The sequence below is a fragment of the Pan troglodytes genome, chromosome 7 (assembly GCF_028858775.2).
Source record: "Pan troglodytes isolate AG18354 chromosome 7, NHGRI_mPanTro3-v2.0_pri, whole genome shotgun sequence".
NCBI classification, from domain to species: Eukaryota; Metazoa; Chordata; class Mammalia; order Primates; family Hominidae; genus Pan; species Pan troglodytes.
In genome coordinates, this window is record NC_072405.2 from 67230863 (window position 1) to 67256235 (window position 25373).

The 25373-nt window shown below is 38.1% G+C and overlaps 1 protein-coding gene across 6 annotated transcripts in view; it reads right to left on the reverse strand.

Moving 5' to 3' along the window:
- Window positions 1-25373, reverse strand: part of NSMAF (neutral sphingomyelinase activation associated factor) — a 77680-nt gene that overhangs the window by 38543 nt on the left and 13764 nt on the right. For 5 of the 6 annotated variants that reach the window (XR_010159572.1, XR_010159571.1, XM_009455427.5 and 2 more), the window contains exons 2-9: window positions 22252-22341; window positions 14729-14807; window positions 14566-14633; window positions 14450-14486; window positions 10759-10809; window positions 2992-3063; window positions 2660-2707; window positions 2503-2555 (exon numbers count right to left, since the gene is read on the reverse strand). Coding sequence is in view for 4 of the 6 variants with exons in the window: in XM_009455427.5 (XP_009453702.3) it covers window positions 2503-2555; window positions 2660-2707; window positions 2992-3063; window positions 10759-10809; window positions 14450-14486; window positions 14566-14633; window positions 14729-14807; window positions 22252-22341 (498 nt within the window). In the remaining 2 variants the exon portion in view is untranslated. Of the gene's footprint in view, window positions 1-2502; window positions 2556-2659; window positions 2708-2991; window positions 3064-8918; window positions 8939-10758; window positions 10810-14449; window positions 14487-14565; window positions 14634-14728; window positions 14808-22251; window positions 22342-25373 lie in introns of those variants that run through there. The other variant, XM_063817121.1, reaches the window with a different exon arrangement.

Genomic DNA, 25373 nt, shown 5'->3' on the forward strand with positions numbered 1-25373 from the left:
AGGAGCTGGTTGGTGGGCAATAATCATGTTTGTTTTAGGAAGATAACTTTGTGGACCATATGAAGAGGCTGGAGGAGAAATAATTCCAGTTAGACCGAGGAGAGCTAATGGGGGTCTGGGAAAATGCAATGGCAGTAAAATGGAGAGAATCCATTAATTTCATTCACTGTAATATACCATACTCTGTGGATGCAAGAGACCAGACAAGTTCCTACTCTCAAAGACTTAATTTTTTTTATTATCTTTTAACTTTTATTTTAGTTTCAGGGTACATATGCAGGTTTGTTACATAGATAAAATATATGTCTTGGGGGTTTGGTGTACAGATTATTTTGTCACCCAGGTAATTGGTATCTGATAGGCAGTTTTTCGATCCTCACCCTCCTCCCTCCCATCCTCCACCCTCAAGCAGGCTCAGTGTCTATTGTTCCCTTGTGTCCATTTGTACTCAATGTTCAGTTCCTACTTATAAGTGAGAACATGCGGTGTTAGTTTTCTATTCCCACATTAATTTGCTCCAGCGCCATCCGTGGCCTCCAGCTCCATCCAATGTTGCTGCAAAGGGCATGATCTCTTTTTTTATGGCTGCAAAGTATTCCATGGTGTATAGGTACCACATTTTCTTTTATCCAGTCTACCACTGATGGGTATTTAGGTTGATTCTATGTCTTTGCTATTAATATTTTGAATAGTGCTGTGATAAGCCTACATGTGCATGTATCTTTATGGTAGAACAATTTATTTTCCATTGGTTATATATGCAATCATGGGACTGCTGGGTCAAATGGTAGCTCTGTTTTAAGTTCTTTGAGAAATCACCAAACTGCTTTCCACAGTAGCTGAACTAATTTACACTGCCACCAACAGGGTACAAGCATTCCCTTTTCTCTGCAACCTCACCAGCACGTTATTTTTTGAGTAATAGCCATTCAAAATTTACTAAATTTTTTAAATAATAGCCATTCTAACTGGTATAAGATGGTATCTCATCGTGCTTTTGATTTACATTTTTCTAATGATTAGTGGCATTGAGCATTTTTTCAGATGTTTTTTGGTTGCATGTATGTCTTTTTTTGAAAAGTGTCTGTTCATGACCTTGGCCTACTTTTTAATGGGGTTGTTCATTTTTTGCTTCTTTCGTCTAGATTCTGGATATTAGACCTTTGTCAGATGCAAAGTTTGCAAATATTTTCTCTCATTCCCTGGGCTGTTTACTCTGTTGATAGTTTATTTTGCTGTGTAAAAGCTCTTTAGTTTAATTAGGTCTCATTTGTCAATTTTTGTTTTTGCTGTAATTGCTTTTGTGACTTTGTCATGAAATCTTTGCTGGGGCCTATGTCCAGAATGGTATTTCCTAGGTTTTCTTCAACAGTTTTTATAGTTTTAGGTTTTACATTTAAGTCTTTAATCCATCTTGAGTTAATTTTTGTATACGGTGTAACGAAGGAGTCTAGTTTCAATCTTGAAGAATTTTAAACGGGCAGGCGATATGATCAAATAAGTTGTTTAGAAAGGACATTTTAAAATTTATTATTTTTATTTTTTGAGATGGGGTCTCACTCTGTCTGGAGTACAGAGGCATAATCATGGCTCACTGCAGCCTCGACCTCCTGGGCTCAAGGGATCCTCCCACCTTGCCTCTCAAGTAGCTGGAACTTCAGGTGTGTGCCACCATGCCCAACTAATTTTTTTTTTTAGATGGAGTCTCGCACTGTCACCCGAGCCGGAGTGCAATGGCATGATCTTAGCTCACTGCAACCTCCACTTCCCAGGTTCAAGCGATTCTTCTGCCTTAGCCTCCTGAGTAGCTAGGATTACAGGTGCCTGCCACCATGCCTGGGTAACTTTTTATATTTTTAGTAGAAACAGGGTTTCACTATTTTGGCCAGGCTGGTCTTGAACACCTGACCTCGTGATCTGCCCGCCTCAGCCTCCCAAAGTGCTGGGATTACAGGCATGAGCCACCGTGCCCAGCCTAATTTTTTAATTTTTAATTTTGCAGAGACAGGATCTCACTATGTTGCCCAGGCTGGTCTCAAACTCTGAGCTCAAGTGATTCTCCCACCTTGGCTTCCTAAAGTGCTGGGATTATAGGCCTGAGCCACCGCACCTGGCCCTTAGAAAGAACATATTTTAAAACAATGTCAGGTAGAGGGAAGAGAAGAAAAGTGGAGAAAGGAAGATGGAGTCAGGTAGGTGAAATAAAGCTGTGCTAGTGTTCTGGGTGGGAGGTGACGGTGGCCTGAACTGAGGCAACACAATGTGAAAACACAGAAGCAGAAACCGAAGCATCTAACAGACCTTTCTGACTGACAGACATCAGGATGGAGAAGAGTTGAGGAAGCCCTAGAGAGTTCTCCTGCACTGAGGCTGAGCCATTCTCTAAGACAAGCAGGTTTTGGGTGAGACCAATGATGACAGCAGGCTTGGATTTGCTGAATGAGGCATACAGATGAAAATGTCCACCACTTTTCTAATTAGGAAAGATCATTAGAAACTTACCTGTTTTTGTCAAATGATGTTCTAGCTAAACGAGACTGCAAAATAGCTGTTATCTATTAAAACAGAACCAGAAAAAGTACGAATATAAGTATTTATAAGTAAAATATCAATACAAGTTCATTGACAATCAAAGACAGACATTGTTAAGAATACTTACCATGGCGGTTTGGTCACCCAATTTGTCAAGGCAGGATGCTCTGTGAAGCTACAGTATCATAAACAGACATGAATTTACTTTTTCTCTCAGATGATATGAAGTATTTCTTTAGAAGCAATGAGAAACAGCAATCATTCTGTTAACAGTCAAGATTACTTCTGATATACCTATGGCTTCTTCCTAATATATAGTTTTTAAACTCAACATTTTAAGTCAATCTGCTACATATTTAGAAAACAGATGATGATTTGGGTAAGGTATATAAATAAGAAATTTATAAAAACAGTTTTTGCCTCAGTTTGCTTTGAATTTTCTACCCAGCAAGTGCTTACCTGAAGCAACGTCTCCACAACATCTTCCACTTTCCCGGGAACATCCAATTCAAAAACATATTCCATTTTGCCCTAACAAAAAGGGGAAGATATCAAAATACAGGAAGAGAAGAAGTGTGCCAAACTATGCTACTTTAAGAACACGTGTACAGAACCTGCTATGATAAAATCTGCATGTTTTACCTAGTGTAACTTCCCCACTGGAATGAGAGTTCTAGGGGAGCAAGTCTACATAATTTGCTGCTCTATTTATTATTTCCTTCCTTCTCCTAACTTTGGGTTTAGTTTGCCCTTCTTGTTCCAAACCCTTAAGGTATAGAGTTAGGATTTGTTTTTTTTTTTTGAGACAGAGTCTTGTTCTGTCGCCCAGGCTGGCGTGCAGTAGCACGATCTCGGCTCACTGCAACCTCCGTCTCCCAGGTTCAAGTGATTCTCCTGCCTCAGCCTCCCGAGTAGCTGGGGCTAGAGGTGTGCACCACCGCACCCGGCTAATTTTTGTATTTTTAGTAGAGACAGGGCGGGGTTTCACCATGTTGGCCAGGCTGATCTCGAACTCCTGACCTCAGGTGATCCACCCGCCTCAGCCTCCCACAGTGCTGGGATTACAGGTGTGAACCACCACGCCTGGCCTAGAGTTAGGATTTTTATTTGAGGTATTTCTTCTTTTTTAACGTAGACATTTAATTCTATAAACTTCCCTGTTTATACTGCTTTTGCTGCATTGCCTAAGTTTTGGTATATCATGTTTTCATTTATCTCAAGATTTTAAAATTTCTTTTTTTTTTTTATTTGACCCATTGGTTTTTTGAGAGAATGTTGTTTAATTTTCACATATTCTCAGTTTTCCTTCTGATGTTGATTTCTAGTTTCATTCCATTATGATTGGAAAAATATACACAATATTATTTTAATCCTCTTAAATTTGTTAGGACTTGTTTTGTGACCTCACATGTGATCTGTCCTGGAGAATATTCCATGTGCTTGAGAGGAAAGTGTATTCTGCTGCTGTTGGGTGGAAAGCTCTGCATGTCTGTTAGGTCCATTGGGTCTACAGTGTTGTGCAAGTCCTCTGTTTCCTTACTGATGTCCTATCTGAACGTTCTACCCATTGTCGAAAGTGTGGTATTGAAATCTCTACCATTATTGTGTTGCTATCTATTTCTCCCTTCAGTTCTATCAGTGTTCGCTTCATATATTTAGATGTTCTGAGGTTGGGTACATACATATGGTGATGATTAATTTTATATGTCAGCTTGACTGGGCCATAGAGTGACCAAATATTTAGTTAAACATTATCCCTGGGTGTATCTGTGAGGATGTTTCTGGATGAGATTAGCATTTGAATTAGGAGACTGAGTAAAACAGATTGCCCGCCCCAATGTGGGTGGGCCTCATCGGATCCATTGAGGGCCTAAATCGAATAAAAGTCTAAATGGGAAAAACACTGTTTCTTCCTGTCTTCAAGCTGGGATATTGGTTTTCTCCTGCCTTCAGACTTGCATTCACACTCAGACTAAACCCTATACCATTGGCTCTCTCCTGGGTCTGGAATTCTTGGCCTCTATAATCACATGATTCAATACCTTATAATAAATCAATTTCTCTCTCTGTATATATACATATATACAGCAATATACCCCTAGATGGGTGTATATGTCTGTATATATGTATATGCATACGTATGTATGTATGTATGTATATATATGTGTGTATGTATGTACACACATCCTATTGGTTCTGTTTCTCTGGAGAACCCTGACTAATGCATTTGTAATTATTTATCTCTCTGATAAATTGACCCTTTTATCATTACATAATATCCTTCTTTGTCTCTTGTGAAAGTTTTTTATTTAAAGCCTATTTTGTCTGATATAAGTATGGCCAGCTCTGTTCTCCTTTGATTACCAAGCATGGAATATTTTTTCCCATCCTTTCACTTTCAGCCTATCTGTGTCCTTAAACCGAAAATGAGTCTCTTGCAGATGGCATATAGTTTTAGATCTTATTTGTTTTAATCCATTCAGACACTCCATATTTTTTGATTGGGGAGTTTGATATACTTAATTATTGATAGGGAAGGAATTACTGTTGCCATTTTAACTGTTTTCTGTCTTGTAGCTCATTTGTCCTCTTTTGTCCTCTATCTTCCTTTGTGTTGACATTTTATCATGACATAGTTTGATTCCTTCCTCATTTTTTTAAAATTTATTTTGGTAGTTTTTGTGGTACAGGTGGTTTTTGGTTACATAAATAAGTTCTCTGAGGTTTTGGTTTACCTGTCACCTAAGCAGTGTACGTACCCAATATGTAGTTTTTTTTATCCCTCATCACCACCCCCATCCTTCCCCCTAAGCCCCCAAAGTCCATTATATAATTCTTTTTTTTTTTTTTTGAGACGGAGTCTCACTGTGTCACCCAGGCTGGATGGAGTGCAGTGGCGCGATCTTGGCTCTCTGCAAGCTCTGCCTGCTGGGTTCACACCATTCTCCTGTCTCAGCCTCCCAAGTAGCTGGGACTACAGGCACTTGCCTCGCCCGGCTAATTTTTTGTATTTTTAGTAGAGACAGGGTTTCACAGTGTTAACCAGGATGGTCTCGATCTCCTGACCTCGTGATCTGCCCACCTTGGCCTCCCAAAGTGCTGGGATTACAGGCATGAGCCACTGCACCCGGCCCCATTATATAATTCTTATGTCTTTGCATTCTCATATCTTAGCTCCCACTTATAAGTGAGAACATACAATAATCTGGTTTTCCATTCCTGAGTTATTTAACTTAGAATAATGGCCTTTAGCTCCATCCAAGTTGCTCAAAGGCCATTATTTCATTTTGTTTTATGGCTCAGTAGTATTCCATGGTGTATATATATAGGACTTTTTCCACTTGTTGGTTGATGGGCATTTATGTTGGTTTCATATTTTTGCAATTGCAAATTGTGTTACTATAACTATGTGTGTGCATGTGTCTTGTTCACATCATGGCTTCTTTTTCTTTGGGTAGATACCTGACAGTGGGATTGCTGGATTGAAAGGTAGTTCTACTTTTAATTCTTTAAGGAATCTCTATACTGTTTCTACAGTGGTTGTATTAGTTTACATTCCTACCAGCAGTGTAAAAGTGCTCCCTTTTCACCAAATCCATGCCAACGTCTATTATTTTTTGACTTTTTAATTATGGCCATTCTCACTAAGTAAGGTGATATCTCATTGTGGTTTTAATTTGCATGTCCTTGATAATTAGTAATGGTGAGCATTTTTTCATATGTTTGCTAGTTGTTTGTATATCTTCTTTTGAGAATTGTCTATTCATGTTCTTTGCCTACTTCTTGATGGGATTATTTGTTTTTTGCTTGCTGATTTGTTTGAGGTTCCTCGTAGATTCTGGATGTTAGTCCTTTGCCGGATGTGTGGTTTGCGAAAATTTTCTCCCACTCTGTGGGTTGTCTGTTTACTCTGCTGGTTATTTCTTTTGCTGTGCAGAAGCTTTTTAGTTTAATTAGGTCCCGTTTATTTATTTTTGTTTTTCTTGCATTTGCTTTTGGGTTCTTAGTCATGAATTCTTTGCCTACGCCCCTGAAAACTGGAACAAGACAAGGTTACCCACTTTCACCACTTCTATTCAACATAGTAATGGAAGTCCTAGCCACAGCAATCAGACAGAAAAGAAAGGGCATCCAAATTGGAAAAAAGGAGGTCAAACTGTCACTGTCCACCAATGATATGACCATTTACCTAGAAAACTCTAAAGACTCATCCAAAAAGCTCTTAGATCTAATAAATGAATTCAGTAAATTCTCCAGATAGAAAATCAATGTACACAAATCAGTAGCACTGCTATACACCAACAACGGCCAAGCTGAGAATCAAATCAACAATTCCATTCCTTTTATAACAGCTGCAAAAAAAATAAAATAAAATACTTAGGGTTATACTTAACCAAGGAAGTAAAATAGCTCTACAAGAAAAACTATAAAACACTATTGAAAGAAATCATAGATGACACAAACAAATGGAAACATATCCCATGCTCATGGATGGGTAGAATCAATATTGTGAAAATGACCATACTGCCTAAAGCAAGCTACAGATTCAATGCAGTTCTTATCAAGATTCCACCATCACTCTTCACAGAACTCCCATCAAAATACCTTTGTCAATCAGAAACAATCCTAAAATCCATATGGCACCAAAAAAGAGCCCAAATAGCCAAAGCAGTACTAAGCAAAAAGAACAAATCTGGGGGCATCACATTATTCAACTTCAAAATATACTACAAGGCTATAGTTACCAAAATAGCATAGGACTAGTATAACAATAGGTACATAGACCAATGGAACAGAACAGACAACCCAGAAATAAAGCCAAATACTTATAGCCAACTGATCTTTGACAAAGCATACAAAAACATACAGTGGGGAAAGGACACCCTATTCAATAAATGGTGCTAGGAAAACTGGCAAGCTACATGTAGAAGAATGAAACTGGATCCTTATCTCTTACTTTATACAAAAATCAACACAAGATGGATCAAAGACTTAAACCTAAAACCTGAAACCATAAAAATTCTAGATGATAATATTGGAAAAACTCTTCTTTAGTGTATCTTCTATAGGTATTTTCTCTGTAGTTATCATGGGTCTTATATAAAACATCTTACAGTGATAATGATCTCTTTTAATCTGTTAACAACTTAACTTCAGTTACATACAAAAACTATTCCTTCAGATACCTGTCTCCTTTTATGTTAACGATATCTCAAATTACATCCATTTATATTGTGTATTCATTAACACAGATTTCTAGTTATGGGTTTTTATACTTTTGTTTTTTAATTTGTATACCAGAATTAAACTGATTTACACACCACCATTACAGCACTACAGTATTCTGTATTTGCCTTTATCAGCAAGATTTATAATTCCTACACTTTCATGTTGGTGTTTAGTATCTTTTTGTTTCAGATTGAAGGACTCACTTTAGCATTTCCTATAAAGCAGATCTAATGGTGGTAAACTCTGAGCTTTTGTTTATCTGGGAAAGTCCTTATCTCTCCATTTTTTTTCAAGGAGAATTTGCCAGATACAGTGTTCTTTGTTGGCAGGCGTTTTTGTTTGTTTGTTTTATTTGGTTTTGTTTTTACCATTCTGAATTTATCATCCAATTTTCTGACCTGCAAGCTATCTGGTGAAAAATCTGATCATTTTGTGGGGGCTTTCTTCTGTGACCAGACACTTTTCTCTTGCTGCTTTCAAAATTAAGTCTTACTTCTGATAATCTGATTATCATGTGTCTTGGTAAGGACATCTTTGAAGTCCTCCTATGTGGAAGACTTCTTAAATCTGGATGTCCATCTCCTTCCTCTGTTTTGGTAAGTTTGGGGCCATTATCTCTTTAAATACACTTTCTGTTTCCTTCTCTCTCTCTTCTCTTTCTTGGACTCGCATATTATGTATTTGGTCCACTTGACGGTGTGTCATTAGTACTTTAGGCTTTCTTAACTCTTTTTCATTCTTTTTTCTCTTAGCTCCCCTGACTGGATAATTTCAAAAGACCTGTGTTCCAGTTTGCTGATTTTTTCTTCTGATTTATAGTCTGTGCTGAACTCCTCTAGTGAACTTTTTAGTTAAGTTACTAAATTCTTCTCCAAAATTTCTGTTCAGTTCTTCTTTATATTTTCTCTTTGTTAATATTCTGTTTGTTAAAATTCTCGTTTTCTTCATGCATAATTTTCCTGAGCTCATTAAGCATCTTTATGACAATAGTTTTGAATTCCTTGTCAGGTAATTAATATAGCCCCTTTTCTTTAGGGTTGGTTTCTGAAAATTTATTTTGTACCTCTGATTGGACTATTTTTCTCTGATTCTTTGTGCTCCCTCTAATTTTGTGCTAATATCCACACATTAAAAACAACAACAACAAAAACAATTACCTCTCCAGTCTCTAAGGACTGGCTTCATACAGAGAAAGAGACCTTCATTAATCAGCCTGGCTAGAGATGCTGGAGGCCTCTCAAACCTTTTCTATGGAAGTGTCTTCTCTGGACTTATGCATGTAGATTCCTAATTAGAGAAATTTATTGGTTTCATTTTTTTCAGAAGCTTGGAATCCTTTGCTGTCTCTCATGTCTAGATGTCTGCTGTACCACAGGTCCTTTGAAGAAGTAGCGTGCTACCCAGCTCTCTTTTGTTATCAGTGGCTCCAGGCATCTAGAGTATGCAGGGTTCCATCTGTACTCTGAGACAGAAGAGACAGAAGCCAGTCCCTTGGGAAGCTCCCCTGAAAAGTCAGAACTCTGGATGTATAGTCCAATTTTCTCTTTCCCTCTCCAGGGAGAAGCTAGAGGCTGGGAAATTTCTTCCCAATCATGTGGTGCTGTGTGGGACAGAGGATGGCCAGATAGTGACACAAATTTTTATACCGGCTTTGATGTGGTTAGTTTCATGCTCACCGGGGGTGCAGGATCCTCTTAACTGGTTTCCAGATTTCTCACAAAGGGAATTTGTCCATGTGTTGTTGAATCAGTGTCTTCACAGGAGGAAGGAGGGGCTAGAACTTCCTATTCTGCCATCTTGCTGCTGTCATTCCACCTCGCCCCCTTTTTTTTTTTAATCTGAGAATGCTTTGGTATTATAATTCACATTGGAACAAAAGAGCTTTTCTTTACTCAGACAACCTCACTTTTATTTCCTTTCACATAATCTTTCAATGAACCATGTGCAGGTATGCAATTCAGCTGGCTCTCACGAGAGCCTTTAGAGGGAGGGCACCCCAGGTGAGTGGTTCTCAACTTGGGGGTAGGGTTTCCTACTGCCCCCAGAGGCTTTTGTCAATGTGTGGAGGTGCTGTAACAACAACAAGGGGAGCAGTGTACGAGAGGCATTTGTTAGGGGAAAGAGCTGTAATATAAGTGACAGCCCCACACAATAAAGAACCATCCTGCCCAAAATGCCAAAAGCACCACTTGAGAATAATTAAATCTCAGTATTTATACTTTCTGACTAATCAGCACATGCAAGTATTTCTTGTCCGTAAAACCCAGAGGCCACTGAGTATACAATTTGTGCCGCCTAAGAGATTGCAGACTGGCCTGAAACTGAAATTCAGATTCAGCCTGTGGGACTATGTTTGCCCACAAATGGTGGCTTTTCCTAATTCACTCGGATGTCATTATAAGGAGCACTAGCCCTGTCCTTAGGTCCTGTAAAAACTCTCTTTTAGTAGGAGTTATCCCTCTACTATGTATTAAGCTGAAGCATAAAGAATTAAATTACAGAATAGTTAAATGAAATGTCTATGCTTAAGTGAAAAGTCCCAGGGAACCAGACATTGTATCCAAGTCTACTCATAGTTTCTACCTAATTAAGAGTACTTACAAATTATTATTAAGTTCTCAAATAAGAGTATGTTATAACCAGTAAATATTTCCAGAATATTTTTAAAACTAAATTTTTTAGTAACGTACTGGTAAATAAATTCTCAGTAACACCCAGTAAACAATCTTATAAATAATGCATATTCTGATTTTAATTTCTAACCTAATCATTTGGGTGTTTTTTTTTTAGTCACTTTTTTTTTTAAGTCAAAAAGTTAATTGAATTCTCTTGAACTAAAATCTGTGGCTCCCTTGGGTAATTTTGTTATAACTTCCAGGTAAGAAGCTTTTAAATACTCATTATTATATTTGATTAAAGATGTTAACAGAGTCACAAAATTTTATTGTTCAAAATGACTATATAAATTGCTGGAAATACATGAAAAGCTTTACTTACCCTTTCTATTTTATATGGTGCAACAACATTATGTTCTTTAATGAAATATACCTGAGCAAGAAAAAGCAATACTTGTAAAATAATAACCAAAATGTTTCATTGTAAAGAGTAACTACAAATCAGAACATTATCAATCAAAAGTTTTAAATCATTGTTATATAATCTCTATTTCCAGAAGTATTTGCTTTAGTATTAGTACTAGTATGGCTTTAAAGTACTGGTGTTAAAATAACAAATATCAAATTAAAAAGAGAATCATCCAGGCAACAAGATAGCAACAATTACAAGATAAATAAATACAGAAGACATTTTATGAATGCCATCACTTGCACCAAGTAACCAAGCAGACAGGGAAGGAGGCTAATCCAAGTGCTGATTTTGTAAGAAACGGGTAAAACAAAGTTACTGTGGTAGGAAATATGTTCACTAACATAAAGAAAACTTAGAGGTAATCTGGGCACATGGTGTTTTCACATGCACTGGGCCACTGGTCCTCACATAGTATATTAATAACTATGTGGAATAAGTGACACCATCTACCAGAGCCATCAATCTCCTTGTACCTGTACTTTCATCACTGCTTTTCCTCCTGCAACAATGGAAGTTGCCTGAGCTCTCAAAGTCCAGCCCCTCTACTAGGGCACAGAATGTGAACACCTCCCCAAACCTGTCAGATATTCAAAAGCTTTGCTCTTAGGATTATATACTGCACTCTCTCCCTTTTACACACACACACCCCCACACACATACTTCCCCTTAATCTCACATCCTCCTTTTGCCATTTCTGTTCCCTTTTGTGGCAAAATTCATTGCAAGGGCTGTCTGTACCTTCCCTTGGGCCCATGACAGGTTTTCATCCCTACCATATTATTGAAACCACTTTTAGATGGTCACATGAAGTGCATAAGATCTCCACGTCACCATACAATCAATTCTCAAGTCTTCCTTGACTCTCCTTCTCAGAGCATGTGACAGAGCTGATGGCTCTTCCTGAAGCAGTTTTCCACATGGCTTCCTGGACACCTGCTCCTGCTTCTCTCCAACCTCACTGGCTACTCCTTCCGTCTACTTTTGGACCTTGCTTTCTTCCCAATCTCTTAAATTAGAGAGGTGCAGGGCCTTAGTTCTCACACCACTCTGTCCACTCTCAGTCCCCAGGAAATCTTATCCAGCCACAGGGCTTTAAAAAGTCTCTAGAAACTTTCAGCTCCCCAGTATGTCTTGCTAGCCTCTGCCTCCTCTCTGAAACCCAGATGGATGCATCCAAATGCCTGCTGGACGTCTCCCCTTGGAGTTCTCGTGGCCATCTTAAATCTCACATCCTACTTGAAGCCTGCTCCTTCCCAACTCTCTTTATCACTATAAAGGGCACTACTGTCTATCTCATTGGAGTCATTCTTAACTGTTCCCTTTTATACCCTGCGACCAATCCGTCAGCACATCTGTTGGGTTTTCTTTAGAATATACCTAGACAATGACCACCTCTCACCATCGTGGTTCAATACACTTGGATTTCTGGAACACCCCAATAGGTCTCCTTGCTTCCACTCTTGCCCTGGTTTGTACAGCGTGTTCTCTACCCAGCCCCCAGAGAGACTTACATACAAATCAGACACGCCCCTTCTCTTTCAGCTCTCCAGTGGCATTTCTCTCTGTGCTTTATTCTAAGTCCTTACCTTGGCCCGCAAGGCCCCACATGACACGGTCCCTGCCCCTATTCCAGCCTCCCTTGAGTGTTCTCCTTGACTCACGCACCCCAGGAGCACTCACACTCCTGCGCCTCCCACCTGTCAAGGACATGCCCACCTTCAGGCTTCTCCCCCACCACTCTCTGTACCTGGAATACCAGTGTTTGTGATAATTGCACAGCTCAATGCCTTAAGCCTTCTGAGTCTCTTGGTAAGTGGCCTCTTCTCAGTGAGGCATCCCTGACTACTCTTTCTAAAGCAGCATGAGAACATTCCTTATCATTTTCTATCCTTCTGTCTTGCTTTCATTTTCTTCATAGCATTTGTTACTACCTGACATTAGAGGAGACATTTGTTTATTGTCTGTCTCCCCCACTGAAAAGTAAAGTCCATGGAGCAAAAGGCTTCAGATATCTTGTTCTTCCCTAGATTGCCAGAGCCCTGAATATAATACTTATTGAATCCATGAGTTGAATCTGTTATTCATATAAACATGCACACACCCTTCTTCAGCAGCAACAAAAGAATTGGAAGCAAAGCTCTCTAAATATAAAGCACCGTACTATATTTCTGAGATCTTGTGACCTAGTATATAATCAAAAAACCCAAAAGTTGCCTGGTTGTATACTTGACACAGGAAGCTTTAAATAATACTTGAAAGAGTAGCTTGTGTCGGGCTGGTTTTGAGCTGGTTTCATACAAGACCTCTTCTATAAACTATTAAAAAAGTAGGTGGAGGAATTTGGGGGCTTTATTCCTAAGCTCAAAGTTATTAAATTTTTACTAAAATAACTAAAATGTACAGTTTTATAATGAAAACTATCTCCAAGTCAAAAAGTACCTCTTCCTTTCAAGATATGGGCTTTGTGGAACCAGGTCATGAAGTAAAATGACACGACAGACATGAGAGTATGGAGGTGGACCAGAATTATTAATAACGATGTTTGGTCCCCAGAGCAGTAGATGGTTGTCACTGTCTTCACATATACCAGTTAAAACAACATGAAGTTGAGGAAGCCTGTGAAATGTTTTCTTCCTTAAAATTAATAGAATCATGGAAGGTAGATGTAGAAAATCAAATCATCTGCTACCTCTCAGCTTTCATAAAATAACTTTCAACACATGTTAAAAGTGTTCTGTGAACAAAAGGCTTCAGTGATAGAAAAAGTGCTGGGAGCATGCTCTTCCCCTCCCCATCTGCCTCCTAGGGACACTCTGCTCTGTTGCATGAGAGGATTTAAGTCAAGTTTTGAAGTCAGAAAGTCCGTGCATCTTTGTTCCCGCTGCTTTTCTTATCCCTTATTCATCGCAGAACAATTCTTCTCTGAACACTTCAACACCCCAAGGAACGAGAGCTGTCAAGGCAACATCTGCTAACCCTTTCGCTTTAAAGACGAAGCAGATGAAACCCAGAGTCAAAAGAAAGTACTCCCTTCTTATTTACAATTTTTTAAATCTACATACTAATTAATAATATGACAGGAGAAAAAGCATGTTTTAATTGACCTTTTATTGCCAATGCTGTCGTGCCTATATTGAGTGCAGTGGTGGGTGCATAAATATAAAGGGAATAAATCTGGAATGAACAAAAGGTTATTACCACAAGGGTCATAATGATACAAGACCACCAATCCCAAGTCATTGCCTTGGTTGTCCTAAGTCCCTGAGATCATTTAAGTGGCATGGCAATGGACTCTCACCTTCTAAATAGCTAGGAAGCTACGGGAAGAGCTGCATCCCTTCATTTCAAGCCTCGTAAATCATAAATCATGAGAGCTCCAAGGACAAAACCGCAAGCCCACAGATATCACACACTTAATAAACATGAAGAAGCTCATTAGGGATCACATCTTTTTAAACCTATATTTCTCAGTGACTGGATTCTAAAAACATTTGATTTCTATTCCATGGTCTTCATCTGATATCTCTACAAGTAATTTCATTCATGCACATATATAAGCATGTTCATTCAGATTAGGAAAAAATATTTATTATGTGCTTACCTGACTGAAAATGAGTGAAATACCCCCAGATTTTGCCCTAAAATACAGATAAAAGTCATTAAATATATACAGCTTTTTGGTTGAAGTAAAATTAAACAGTGGTGAAAATGACATACTTTGTGAAGTGTCTATTGGCTCCATTTTCTCCATGCTTTCCTATTTTTATACAGTCTCTCAAAGGAATCTGGATAAAATTGAGAGAAATATTATAAAAATCAGGAAAGGTAAGACATACACAAAAAATAGGAATGTTTCTGTTCATATTTAAAATGTATTTACCTTGATGATGGGCTGGGATATTGAATCTGGTTCAAAAATCACCGATTTTGAACATATTTTTAAGGAGCCTCTGATTTTCCTAGGGATCCAAGTACAACAGATTGTTTGATGAGCATAACAAAAATCACAAGACAATCATAGTACATTTTAACTAGAAAGCAGGTTACTAAAGCGTCATATAATAAAAGATCAATAATGCATATAAAGAGAACGTCTCTATTTTTAAATTAACTGGTAAAACAAAACACAGAATAGTGGTTCATATTGGCATTTACAATTCAAATGTTAGAAAGTTTTTAATTAAACTTCTTTGGTTTATATGTGTATCTCCATATAGTTTACAGCATCTATTGGCTAGAAACTTAATGAATCCAGAAACATCACACTGAGAAATAGTCTTACAGACTGAGAACGCCTACACTCATCCCACCCCAGAGTAACACTGCCTGTTCTTTTGTGAGCAGTAAATATTTACTTTGGCTTTCTATTCTCAGTGCTCAATATACATGTACTGAATAGATGAGAAGGCCCATTCTACTGAAGGTTATGATTTAGTTTGCAATTCTTTCTCAAAGGGTTTTTGAAATTTTATACCATTTCATATCATTTTTCCAAGTTGTTAACTGTATTTACTTTTCTAATACCCAAAATTACCCAATAGTAACATAAAAACTTCTATGAAATTACTAAACATATACAAATAGAATAGAAAACTCCCATGTACCAATGGCCTAGCTCTACAATTGTCAATATGTGGTCACTCTTTTCTTGTGTATAACCCCCTGGGACCCTGCTGAATAACACAGAAAATTATTGACATCATATACTTTATCCACAAATATTTTAGCAAAAATCTCTGAAGACAGCCTCTCTTAATAAGTGACCAATCATGAACACACTCTAAAAAATTAATAATTCCTTAATGTCATCATGTATACAGCCAGTGTTCAAAGAATACTTTCAGAGGTAGTACACGGGTACTGCCTTCACATCCAGAGGCACCCAGAGGATCAGGTGATGTCAATCTCCATATAGCCATTACAAAATTTCCCAGCAGCTTCCCTCACCTAAAGGTTTTAGCAGCTATTGAAAATTACTATCTAGATCAAGGGCTGGTAAACTTTCTGTAAAGAGCCAGATAGTAAATATCTTTGCTTTGTGGGCCATATGGTCTCAGTCACAACCATTCAACTTTGCTGTTATAGGGAAAGCAGCCACACACAGTATGTACACAAATGGGAATGGCTGTGTTCCAGTAAAACTTTACAAGAACAAGTGGCAGCTCAGATATGGCCCAAGGGCTGTAGTTTGCCAAGCCTTGCTGTGAATCCATTCTTCCATTAGGCATTGAAATTTTATCATTCCTTCTACGTTATGAGCTAGAATTTGGCAACAAAAAACAACTTTACTTATCAGCAATTTGGCTACCCTGAAGTACAATTCGTACAAGGAAAATAACAAAAATGCTTGATTCTTTACCTTTATTTATCAAGTGTTACAAAAATGAGTTGTTGTCTTCCTATCCTTCGAGGATAACTGATTAAGATTATACACACACACACACACACACACACACACAAACACACATATTTATAAAATTACGTACTCATGAATTTTAACATTTATGAAACATTTCAATCCACTGCAGAAGTTATTCTTTTTTGATGCTTACATTGTCGCATTTTTGGCCCAATGTCAGCATCGTCTACTTGCCCCTGCATCCTTTTAATTCATTTACAGTAGTCTTTGATACCTTCCTTACTTGCCAGTATGACAGGATGTCCCAGGTTCATCTCACAGATTTCCTGCCTCTGACTTAGAATCAGCAATTTCTCCAAAGAACCCCCACCCTTTCAGTGGGAAGTGGTATTAAGAGACCAGATTCTTGGTGCTGATTGCAACTGAGTTATTTCTAGGCCTTTTCAAAAGATAGAGGTAAGAAATACTGTCATTTAAAGAGAAAAGCAACACAAAGGTGCCCACTCTTACCACTACTATTCAACATAGTACTGGAAATCCTAGCCAGAGCAATTTGGCAAGTAAAAGAAAGAACAGGCATCCAAATTGGAAAAGTTAAACTGTCTCTGTTAGCAAATAACATGATTTTATATGTATACAAAAACCCTAAGGATTCTACCAAAAAAACTATTCAAACCAATAAACAAATTCAGTAAAACTGAAGAATACAAAATCAATATACAAAAACCAGCGTTGCATTTCTATATGCTAACAATGATCTATCCAAAAAAGAAATTACAGAAACAATTCAATTTATAAAAGCACCAAAGGAAAAACAAAACACTTAGGAATAAATTTAACCAAGGAGGTAAAAAGTCTGTACACTGAAAACTACAAAACACTGATGAAAGAAACTGAAGTAGACACAAATAAATAGAAAGATATCTGGTGTTCACAGACTGGAAGAATTAATACTGCTAAAATGTCCATATTTTCCAAAGCAATCTACAAATTAAAAGCAAACCCTATTAAAATCCCAATGGCATTTTCAACAGAAACAGAAAAAAAGAAATTAACATTGATATTGAACCACAAAATAAACAAAACACCCAAAACAATCTGTTTTGTTTCATTTTAAGAAATGGGATCTCACTATGTCACCCAGGCTAGAGTTCAGTAGCATGATTATAGCTCACTGCAGCCTCAAAATGGGCTCAATCAATCCTCCTGCTTCAGCTTTCCAAGTAGCTGTGACTCCAGGTGTGCACCACCATGCCCAGCTAATTTTTAGTTTTTTTAGAGATGGGGTCTTGCTAGGTTGCTCAGGCTGGTCTCCAACTCCTGGCCTCAAGTGATCCTCCCTCCTCAGCCTCCTGAGTAGCTGGCATTACAGGTGCAAGCCACCATGCCTGGTCCAGAGAAATCTTGAACAAGAAGAACAAAACTGGTGGCATCAAACTACCTGGTTTCAAAATATACTACAAAGCTACATTAATCAAAACAGCATGATACAGCTGTACAGACCAATGGAACACAATACATCCACATATATGCAGTCAACTAATCATCCACAAAGGTGCCAAAAACACACAATGAAGAAAGGATAGTTTATTTAATAAATGGTGTTGGGAAAACTAGATATCCCCGTGGAAAAAAATAAAAGTGAACCCTTACCTCATCCCATACATAAAAATCTATTTGAAATGAACTGAAGACTTAAATGTAAGTCCTGAAATTGTAAAACTGCTGAAAGAAAAAATACGGAAAAGCTTCTCGGCATTGGTCTGGGCAATATTTTGCATGACTCCAAAAGCACAGGCAATATAAGCAAAAATAGACAAATGGGATTACATAAAACAAAAAGCTTCTGTACAGCAAGAAAAATAATTAACAAAGTCAAAAGACAACCTACGGAATGGGAGAAAATAGTTGAAAACCATACTTCTGATAAGGGGCTAATATCCAAAATACATAAAAAACTCGAACAACTTGATAGTATAATAAGAAAACAAATAGCCTATTAAAAGACAGGCAGAGGACCTGAATAGACATATCTCAAAAGAAGACATACAAATGACTGGGTGTGGTGGCTCACGCCTGTAATCCCAGCACTTTCGGAGGCCGAGGCGGGTGGTTCACAAGATCAGGAGATCGAGACCATCCTGGCTAACATGGTGAAACCCCGTCTCTAATAAAAATACAAAAAAATTAGCCAGAAATGGTGGCACGTGCCTGTACGCCCAGCTACTTGGGAGACTAAGGCAGGAGAATCGCTTGAACCCGGAAGGCAGAGGTTGCAGTGAGCAGAGATCACGCCACTGCACTTCAGCCTAGGTGACAGAGTGAGACTCCGTCTCAATAAAAAAAAAAAAAGAAGAAGAAGAAGAAGAAGAAGAAGAAGAAGACAGACAAATGGCCAACAAGCATATGAAAAGATCCTCAGCAGCCTTAATCATGAGAGAAAAGCAAATCAAAACCACATTAAGCTATTGCTTCACACCTGTTAGGATGGCTATTATCAAAAAACAAAAGATAACAGTTGTTGGCAAGAGCGTGGAGAAAAGAGAACCCTTATATACTGCTGGTGGGAATATGAATTGGTTTAGCCATTAAAGAAAACAGTACAGAGGTTTCTCAAAAAACTAAAAATAGAACTACCATACTATCCAGCAATCCCACTTCCGGGTATACATCCAAAGCAAATGGAGCCAGTATGTTGAAGATGTATCTGTACTCCCATGTACATTACAGTATTATTTACAGTAGCCAAGATTTGAGATCAATCTAAGTGTCCATTGATAGATGAATGAATAAAGAAAATATGATATATATATGAATATAAAACATATAAAAATAGACATACATACATACACACAATGGAATATTATTCAGCCTCAAAAAAGGAAATCCTGCTACTTGTGGCCATGTGGATGGACTTGGAGGACATTATGCTAAGTAAAATAAGCCAGCCACAGAAGGACAAATACTACATGATTTCATGTAGAATCTAAAAGAGTTTAATTCAAAGAAGAGACAAGAATGGAACTTACGAAAATTTTTTAGGTGGGAAAGCTCAGAGCTTTGTTCAGGCAAGAGTAAGTTAAACTTCACGAAATTAAAGAGGGTGGAAGAAATGGGGAGATGCTGGGTAAAGTGCACAAGTTGTCCATTATCCAGGATAAGTTCTGCAGATTTAATGTAGAGCTATTGACTACAGTCCATACCACATCATACACTTGAAATTGGCTCAGAGAGTAGATCTTATATGTTCTTATTCCCACACACACAAAAGAAGGTAACTGTGAGGTGATGAATATGATAATTACTTTGATTGTGGTCAGCATTTCACAATGTGTATGTATATCAAAACATCACATTGTATACCCTAAATATATACAATTTTTATTCATCAATTATATCTCAATAAAGCTGGAAAAAAGGAGGAAAGTGCATGAAAAAGGCTTTATTTCTTTAATATTACATGTATGTCTCTTTTCTTTTATACTGGAAAATCTGAGTCTTGGCCATACTTATTCAATTGTTTTATCCAATTATATAAATACATATACATGCATGTATAAAATAGTTTCAAAATAATAATACTAATAGTATACTAATAACAACAATATTGCAACTGGAAAGTTTACAATTACTTTACATTCTTTTTCAACTTCTTTGCAATTCTTTTTCATCTTACCAGAGATACGCAGTCAAATTATTATATTGTAAAGTTGATTAAAATAATTTTCTGTGGTTAACTCCAACTTTATAATTAAATTCATTTGTTTCTTGTCTTTTCTTTTTTTAATATATAATTGTAATAAATAGAAACAGAGTTTCGCTATGTTGACCAGGCTGGTCTCAAACTCCTGGCCACAAGAGATCGTACTGTACTGCCTTGGCTTACTAAAGTGCTGGGATTACGAGTGTGAACCACCACACCTGAACTGTTTCATTTTCTCTTGGATTTTTAGGGTTTACTGTTTCTTTTTTATTTTTATTGATTGATTGATTGATTTTTGAGACAGAGTCTTGCTTTGTCACCCAGGCTGGAGTGCAGTGGCATGATCCTGGCTCACTGCAACCTCCGCCTCCCAAGTTCAAGCAATTCTCCTGCCTCAGTCTCCCAAGTAGCTGGGATTACAAGGGTGCACCACCACACCTGGCTAATTTTTGTATTTTTAGCAGAGACGAGGTTTCACCATGTTGGCCAGGCTGGTCTCAAACTCCTAGCCTCAAGTGATCCACCAGCCTCGGCCTCCCAAAGTACTGGGATTACAGGCATGAGCCACCACACCTGGCCTTACTGTTTCTTTTTAAATTTAATTCTATATTAAAAATCTACAAAAGATGGCCTCTCAGCCTCTTAGCTAAGATAAAGTGTAGTAAAAATCTATAAAATGTTTATATGGTTCCAAAACGAAAGTTACAAAATAAGGTACATTTGGAGAAGTCCTCATTCCATCTCTATATTGTTCTCCTGATCCTTCCCCTCTTCTGTGTAGATAACTGTCTCCACTAGCTTATAGTTTATGCCTCCGATTTTTAAAAACATAGTGATAAATCTGCCCCCTTCTGACAAAAGTAGCTTATGACACACAGTATCCTGTCCCTTGCTTTTTACACTTAATACATGTAGAGATCACTTCACAGCATTACAAAGAACTTCATTCCTTGTTGAACCTGCGTAGTACTCCATCATGTGGCCATTCCTTATCAGTCAGTTCAGTCAGTCTCCTGTAGGATTGTTCCTAGTCTTTTACTAGTACAAGTAGTGCTATAATAAATAACCTTGTGCATATGTCCATTTATATAATTGCCAGTTCTCTTTGAAATTGTATCCTAGAAGTAGCATTGCTAGATCAATAGGTTAATGCACATGTCATCTTACCAGATATTACCAAATACACCTGCATGGGGCTGTACCATTTTGCCCTAATAGTTACTTTAAAATTATAAAAACAGGTTTCAGTTTGCTACCTGTAGTTGTATTTTAATAATAAACAAGTACATTTAATTTTAAGCAAGGCACTATGATGATATACGATAGAAGAATGTTGGAAGGAAAAAAGATATGGAATTAGGGCAAAGAATATGAGCTAAATTCCAGAGATAAGAAAGCAAGGTGCTGGGTTCAGGGATGAATAATTGTCTAATTTGATTGAATGCCAAGAAAATAGATATGTCATAAGCTACTAAACAAAAAAACCAAGTGAGTTTTACTTTAGCTTGTATTTAAACAAATACCACGTCTTTTTGATCCGTTAAGGATAAACCTGAAGAATAATAAAAATAAACGGATTTATCTACTGTCAAAGAATTTCCTAAGTTATGGCTTACAGTTGTTAAGTAACCTCCCAAAAGGAAATCATTAGCAGACACCTTTTTGGTGGAACAATTTTCATCTTAGTTAATTCTAAGTTGCCATTTCAAGCAAACAAAAAGCTTCATTACATGCTTCTGTACATAGCTTTCAAAAGGTAAAGTCAAAGAAACAATCTGTTTTTATAGTAGTGAGTAATAGTTATTAAGATACTGAGAAATCAGATCTTGCTTCTAGTTCAAATTGCATTACTCATTTTGAAAGTACTGATTTTATACCACTCTTGTGGTTTATAATCATTACTTTATAACATTGTCACCCGAATAATTGAGAGCAGAGGATACTGCATAACTACAAGAGGGATGCAACAAAAAAATGATGGGATGGATTGGAGTCCTATCAAGCTTAAGATATCTACAACCCCAGAATTGGAACAAATGCTTTTTAGCTTTGAAAAAGGTTTCAAGTTACAATTACAACTTTTAAATACACTCTTCTCATTATTTCCCTAATAAAAGATGAAAAAAACTTCATGGGAGATAAAATAATAAACACAGCAAAAACTCTCCAAAAGACTCTCCTAGGTTATAATCCTCAATAAAAGTCTAAATAAAATTTACCTTAATTTTTTTTAAAGCCTAATTTTTTCTTTAGTTAACACATATATGATCACACATTTAACTTTAAAAGTTCAGATATCAGAAAGGTTTGTTTGTCCGAGGAGATACCGAAGCTTCCTTACCTTTCATGGTGACTGCCCTTGTGCAAAATGTGATTGGCTCTATGCTGTTCAAAGTAGTACTCCTCCAAGTTAAGCAGCAGCAAGGAAAATCTGGATTTGGGGGGAAAAAACAACTTTCAGTTTATTTTTTAGTAAGTATAAGAAGGCAATATATTTAAAACGTCTGATCCCAAAAAGCTTTTCCATTCATGAATTTAACAAACATTTATGAAGCATGTATATCATGCCAGGCAGTCCTCTCTACCCAGTGGCGGGAAGTACATAGCTGGGCCTGCCTTGTGTCCAAATAACTACTATGTCAAAAATAAAATCACTCACCAGGTGGATGTCCTACTCTTTTACAGAAACCCTGAATTTTGTGAAGTTAAACTTATCCTTATCTGAACAAAGCTCAGCGCTTTCCTACTTAGGGAATTTTGAGCATTTGTTTCCCCTGACTGAACAATGCTAGGCTTCCCCACCTCTTCCCTGTCATACCTCCCTGCCCCCAACATCTGTCTCATGGTTATCTGAGTTACTCCCACAAGAACACATGCCTCTAGGGACAGATCTTTTTTTGGGGGGGGGGGACGGAGTTTCACTCTTGTTGCCCAGCCTGGAGTAAAATGGCGCAATCTCAGCTCAAGTAACCTCCACCTCCCGGGTTCAAGTAATTCTCCTGCCTCAGCCTCCCAAGTAGCTGGGATTACAGGCATGCACCACCATGCCTGGCTAATTTTGTATTTTTAGTAGAGACAGGGTTTCTCCATGCTGGTAAGGCTGGTCTCGAACTCCCAACCTCACGTAATCCACCCACCTCGGCCTCCCAAAGTGCTGGGATTACAAGCATGAGCCACCGGCCCAGCCAACAGATCTTTAGATATTCCCCTGTGATAACCAGCCCATGCTGTCTACACAATGGGTGTTTAATAAGTAAAATGAGTAAACCAAACTGAATGGGATTGAAATATAGTTCTTTTTAAAGTTGAAAGTCATTTAAACTTTTAAAAACAAGAGAAGTCATTAAGAAAAATTATTAATTTTGTTGTATGGCTACAGCAACAAATACATGACAAAGAAGTGAAAACAGGCATTTTTTTGTTTCGTTTTGTGATAAGGACCAGGAAACATCAATGAGTTACAGGCAAAAGCTTTTATGAAAAGTGTGGGACTTGAGATGGGCCTTAAGTTCCAGTGTGTTGGAGGAAGAAATTTACATTAAACATGGCAGATTACACATATATGTTTATTTCACTGCCTCTTGAAACACCACTACAATGTGAATAAAACTATTTTTAAATGGTAAAACCCACAGGCTAAAGCAAATTGGAGAGATATTAAAGCAGAGAAGAGACATGAACAAATCTGTGAGAAATGGAAAGCAGACCGGGGGAATAAGCAGTGCTCAGAAATCAGAATTTCAGATGCCTCCAGAGAAGGCACCACTCAGGAGAAAACCAGTTCAAGTCACCGGACTTCCAAAAAGTTCAGAAATTGCAGGATCAAGTGCTGGAGAGGATGTGGAGAAATAGGAATGCTTTTACACTGTTGGTGGGAGTGTAAATTAGTTCAACCATTGTGGAAGACAGTGTGGCGATTCCTCAAGGATCTAGAACTAGAAATACCATTTGACCAAGCCATCCCATTACTGGGTATATACCCAAAGGATTATAAATCATTCTGCTACAAAGACACATGCACACGTATGTTTAATGTGGCACTGTTCACAATAGCAAAGACTTGGAACCAACCCAAATGCCCATCAATGATAGACTGGATAAAGAAAATGTGGCACATATACACCATGGAATACTATGCAGCCGTAAAAAAGGATGAATTCATGTCCTTTGCAGCGACATGGATGAAGCTGGAAACCATCATTCTCAGCAAACACAAGAACAGAAAACCAAGCACCGCCATGTTCTCGCTCATAAGTGGGAGCTGAACAATGAGAACACATGGACACAGGGAGGGGAACATCACACACAGGGACCTGTTGGCGGGGTGGGGATCTGGCGGAGGGATAGCATTAGGAGAAATACCTAATGTAGATGATGTGTTGATGGGTGCAGCAAACCACCATGGCACGTGTATACCTATGTAACAAACCTGCACGTTCTGCACATGTACCCCAGAACTTAAAGTATAATTAAAAAAAAAGAAAAGAAATTGCAGTATCAGGTACCAAGAGGACAGGGTTTGTAAAGCATGAGGGTGGTTAAAAGTGAATGAGGGCAGTGGCCCCCAATTCTTTTCCTGATGGGTTAACCATACTGCACTCTGGCATGTGGTTTTTCTATTTAAAAAAAAGTGGAACAAGAGGCTGCACACTAGGTATCAGGCACAGTGGAGAGCAGGACTGTAGTGTGAAGAGAGGATGACTATGCAAAACATGGAATAGATGAACACTAGTTTGCTGAGAATTATGGTTTCCAGCTTCATCCATATATCACTCCAGGCAGGAGTCTGGTACATTAGTTTTGGAAAAAACTAAATAGCCTCAGAGAAAAAGCCAGGTCTCTACAACATCATCCCACAGTGAAACTCAACTGAAATAGCCCATTCCCAGTGACACAGAATTAAATGCTTCACATTTAAATATGAATGAACAGCCCAAGATCACAGCCTCTAGGATGAAAGAACAAAGCCAAAGCAAGCAGGAAGAATGCAACTTGAAGGACTAAACACAATGCAGAGAACAGAAGAAAAGGTCAAAAGGCTATAATTAATATCCCTACAAAGAAGAAGTTATATTCATAACACCAGAAGAGATGCTCATCAAAAAAAAATAATAGGCCAGGCGCAGCGGCTCACACCTGTAATCCCAGCACTTCGGGAGGCCAAGGCGGGCGGTTTGCCTGAGGTCAGGAGTTCGAGACCAGCCTGGTCAACATGGTGAAACCACCTCTCTACTAAAAGTACAAAAATTAGCCAGGCGTGGTGGCGGGCGCCTATAATCCCAGCTACTCAGGAGGCTGAGGCAGGAGAATTGCTTGAACCTGGGAAGCAGAGGTTGCAGTGAGCCAAGATCGCGCCACTGCACTCCAGCCTGGGCAACAAGAGCATCATCATCATCATCATCATCATCATCATCATCATCATCATCATCATCATCATCTGAACCAAAAGAAAAGTAACTCAAA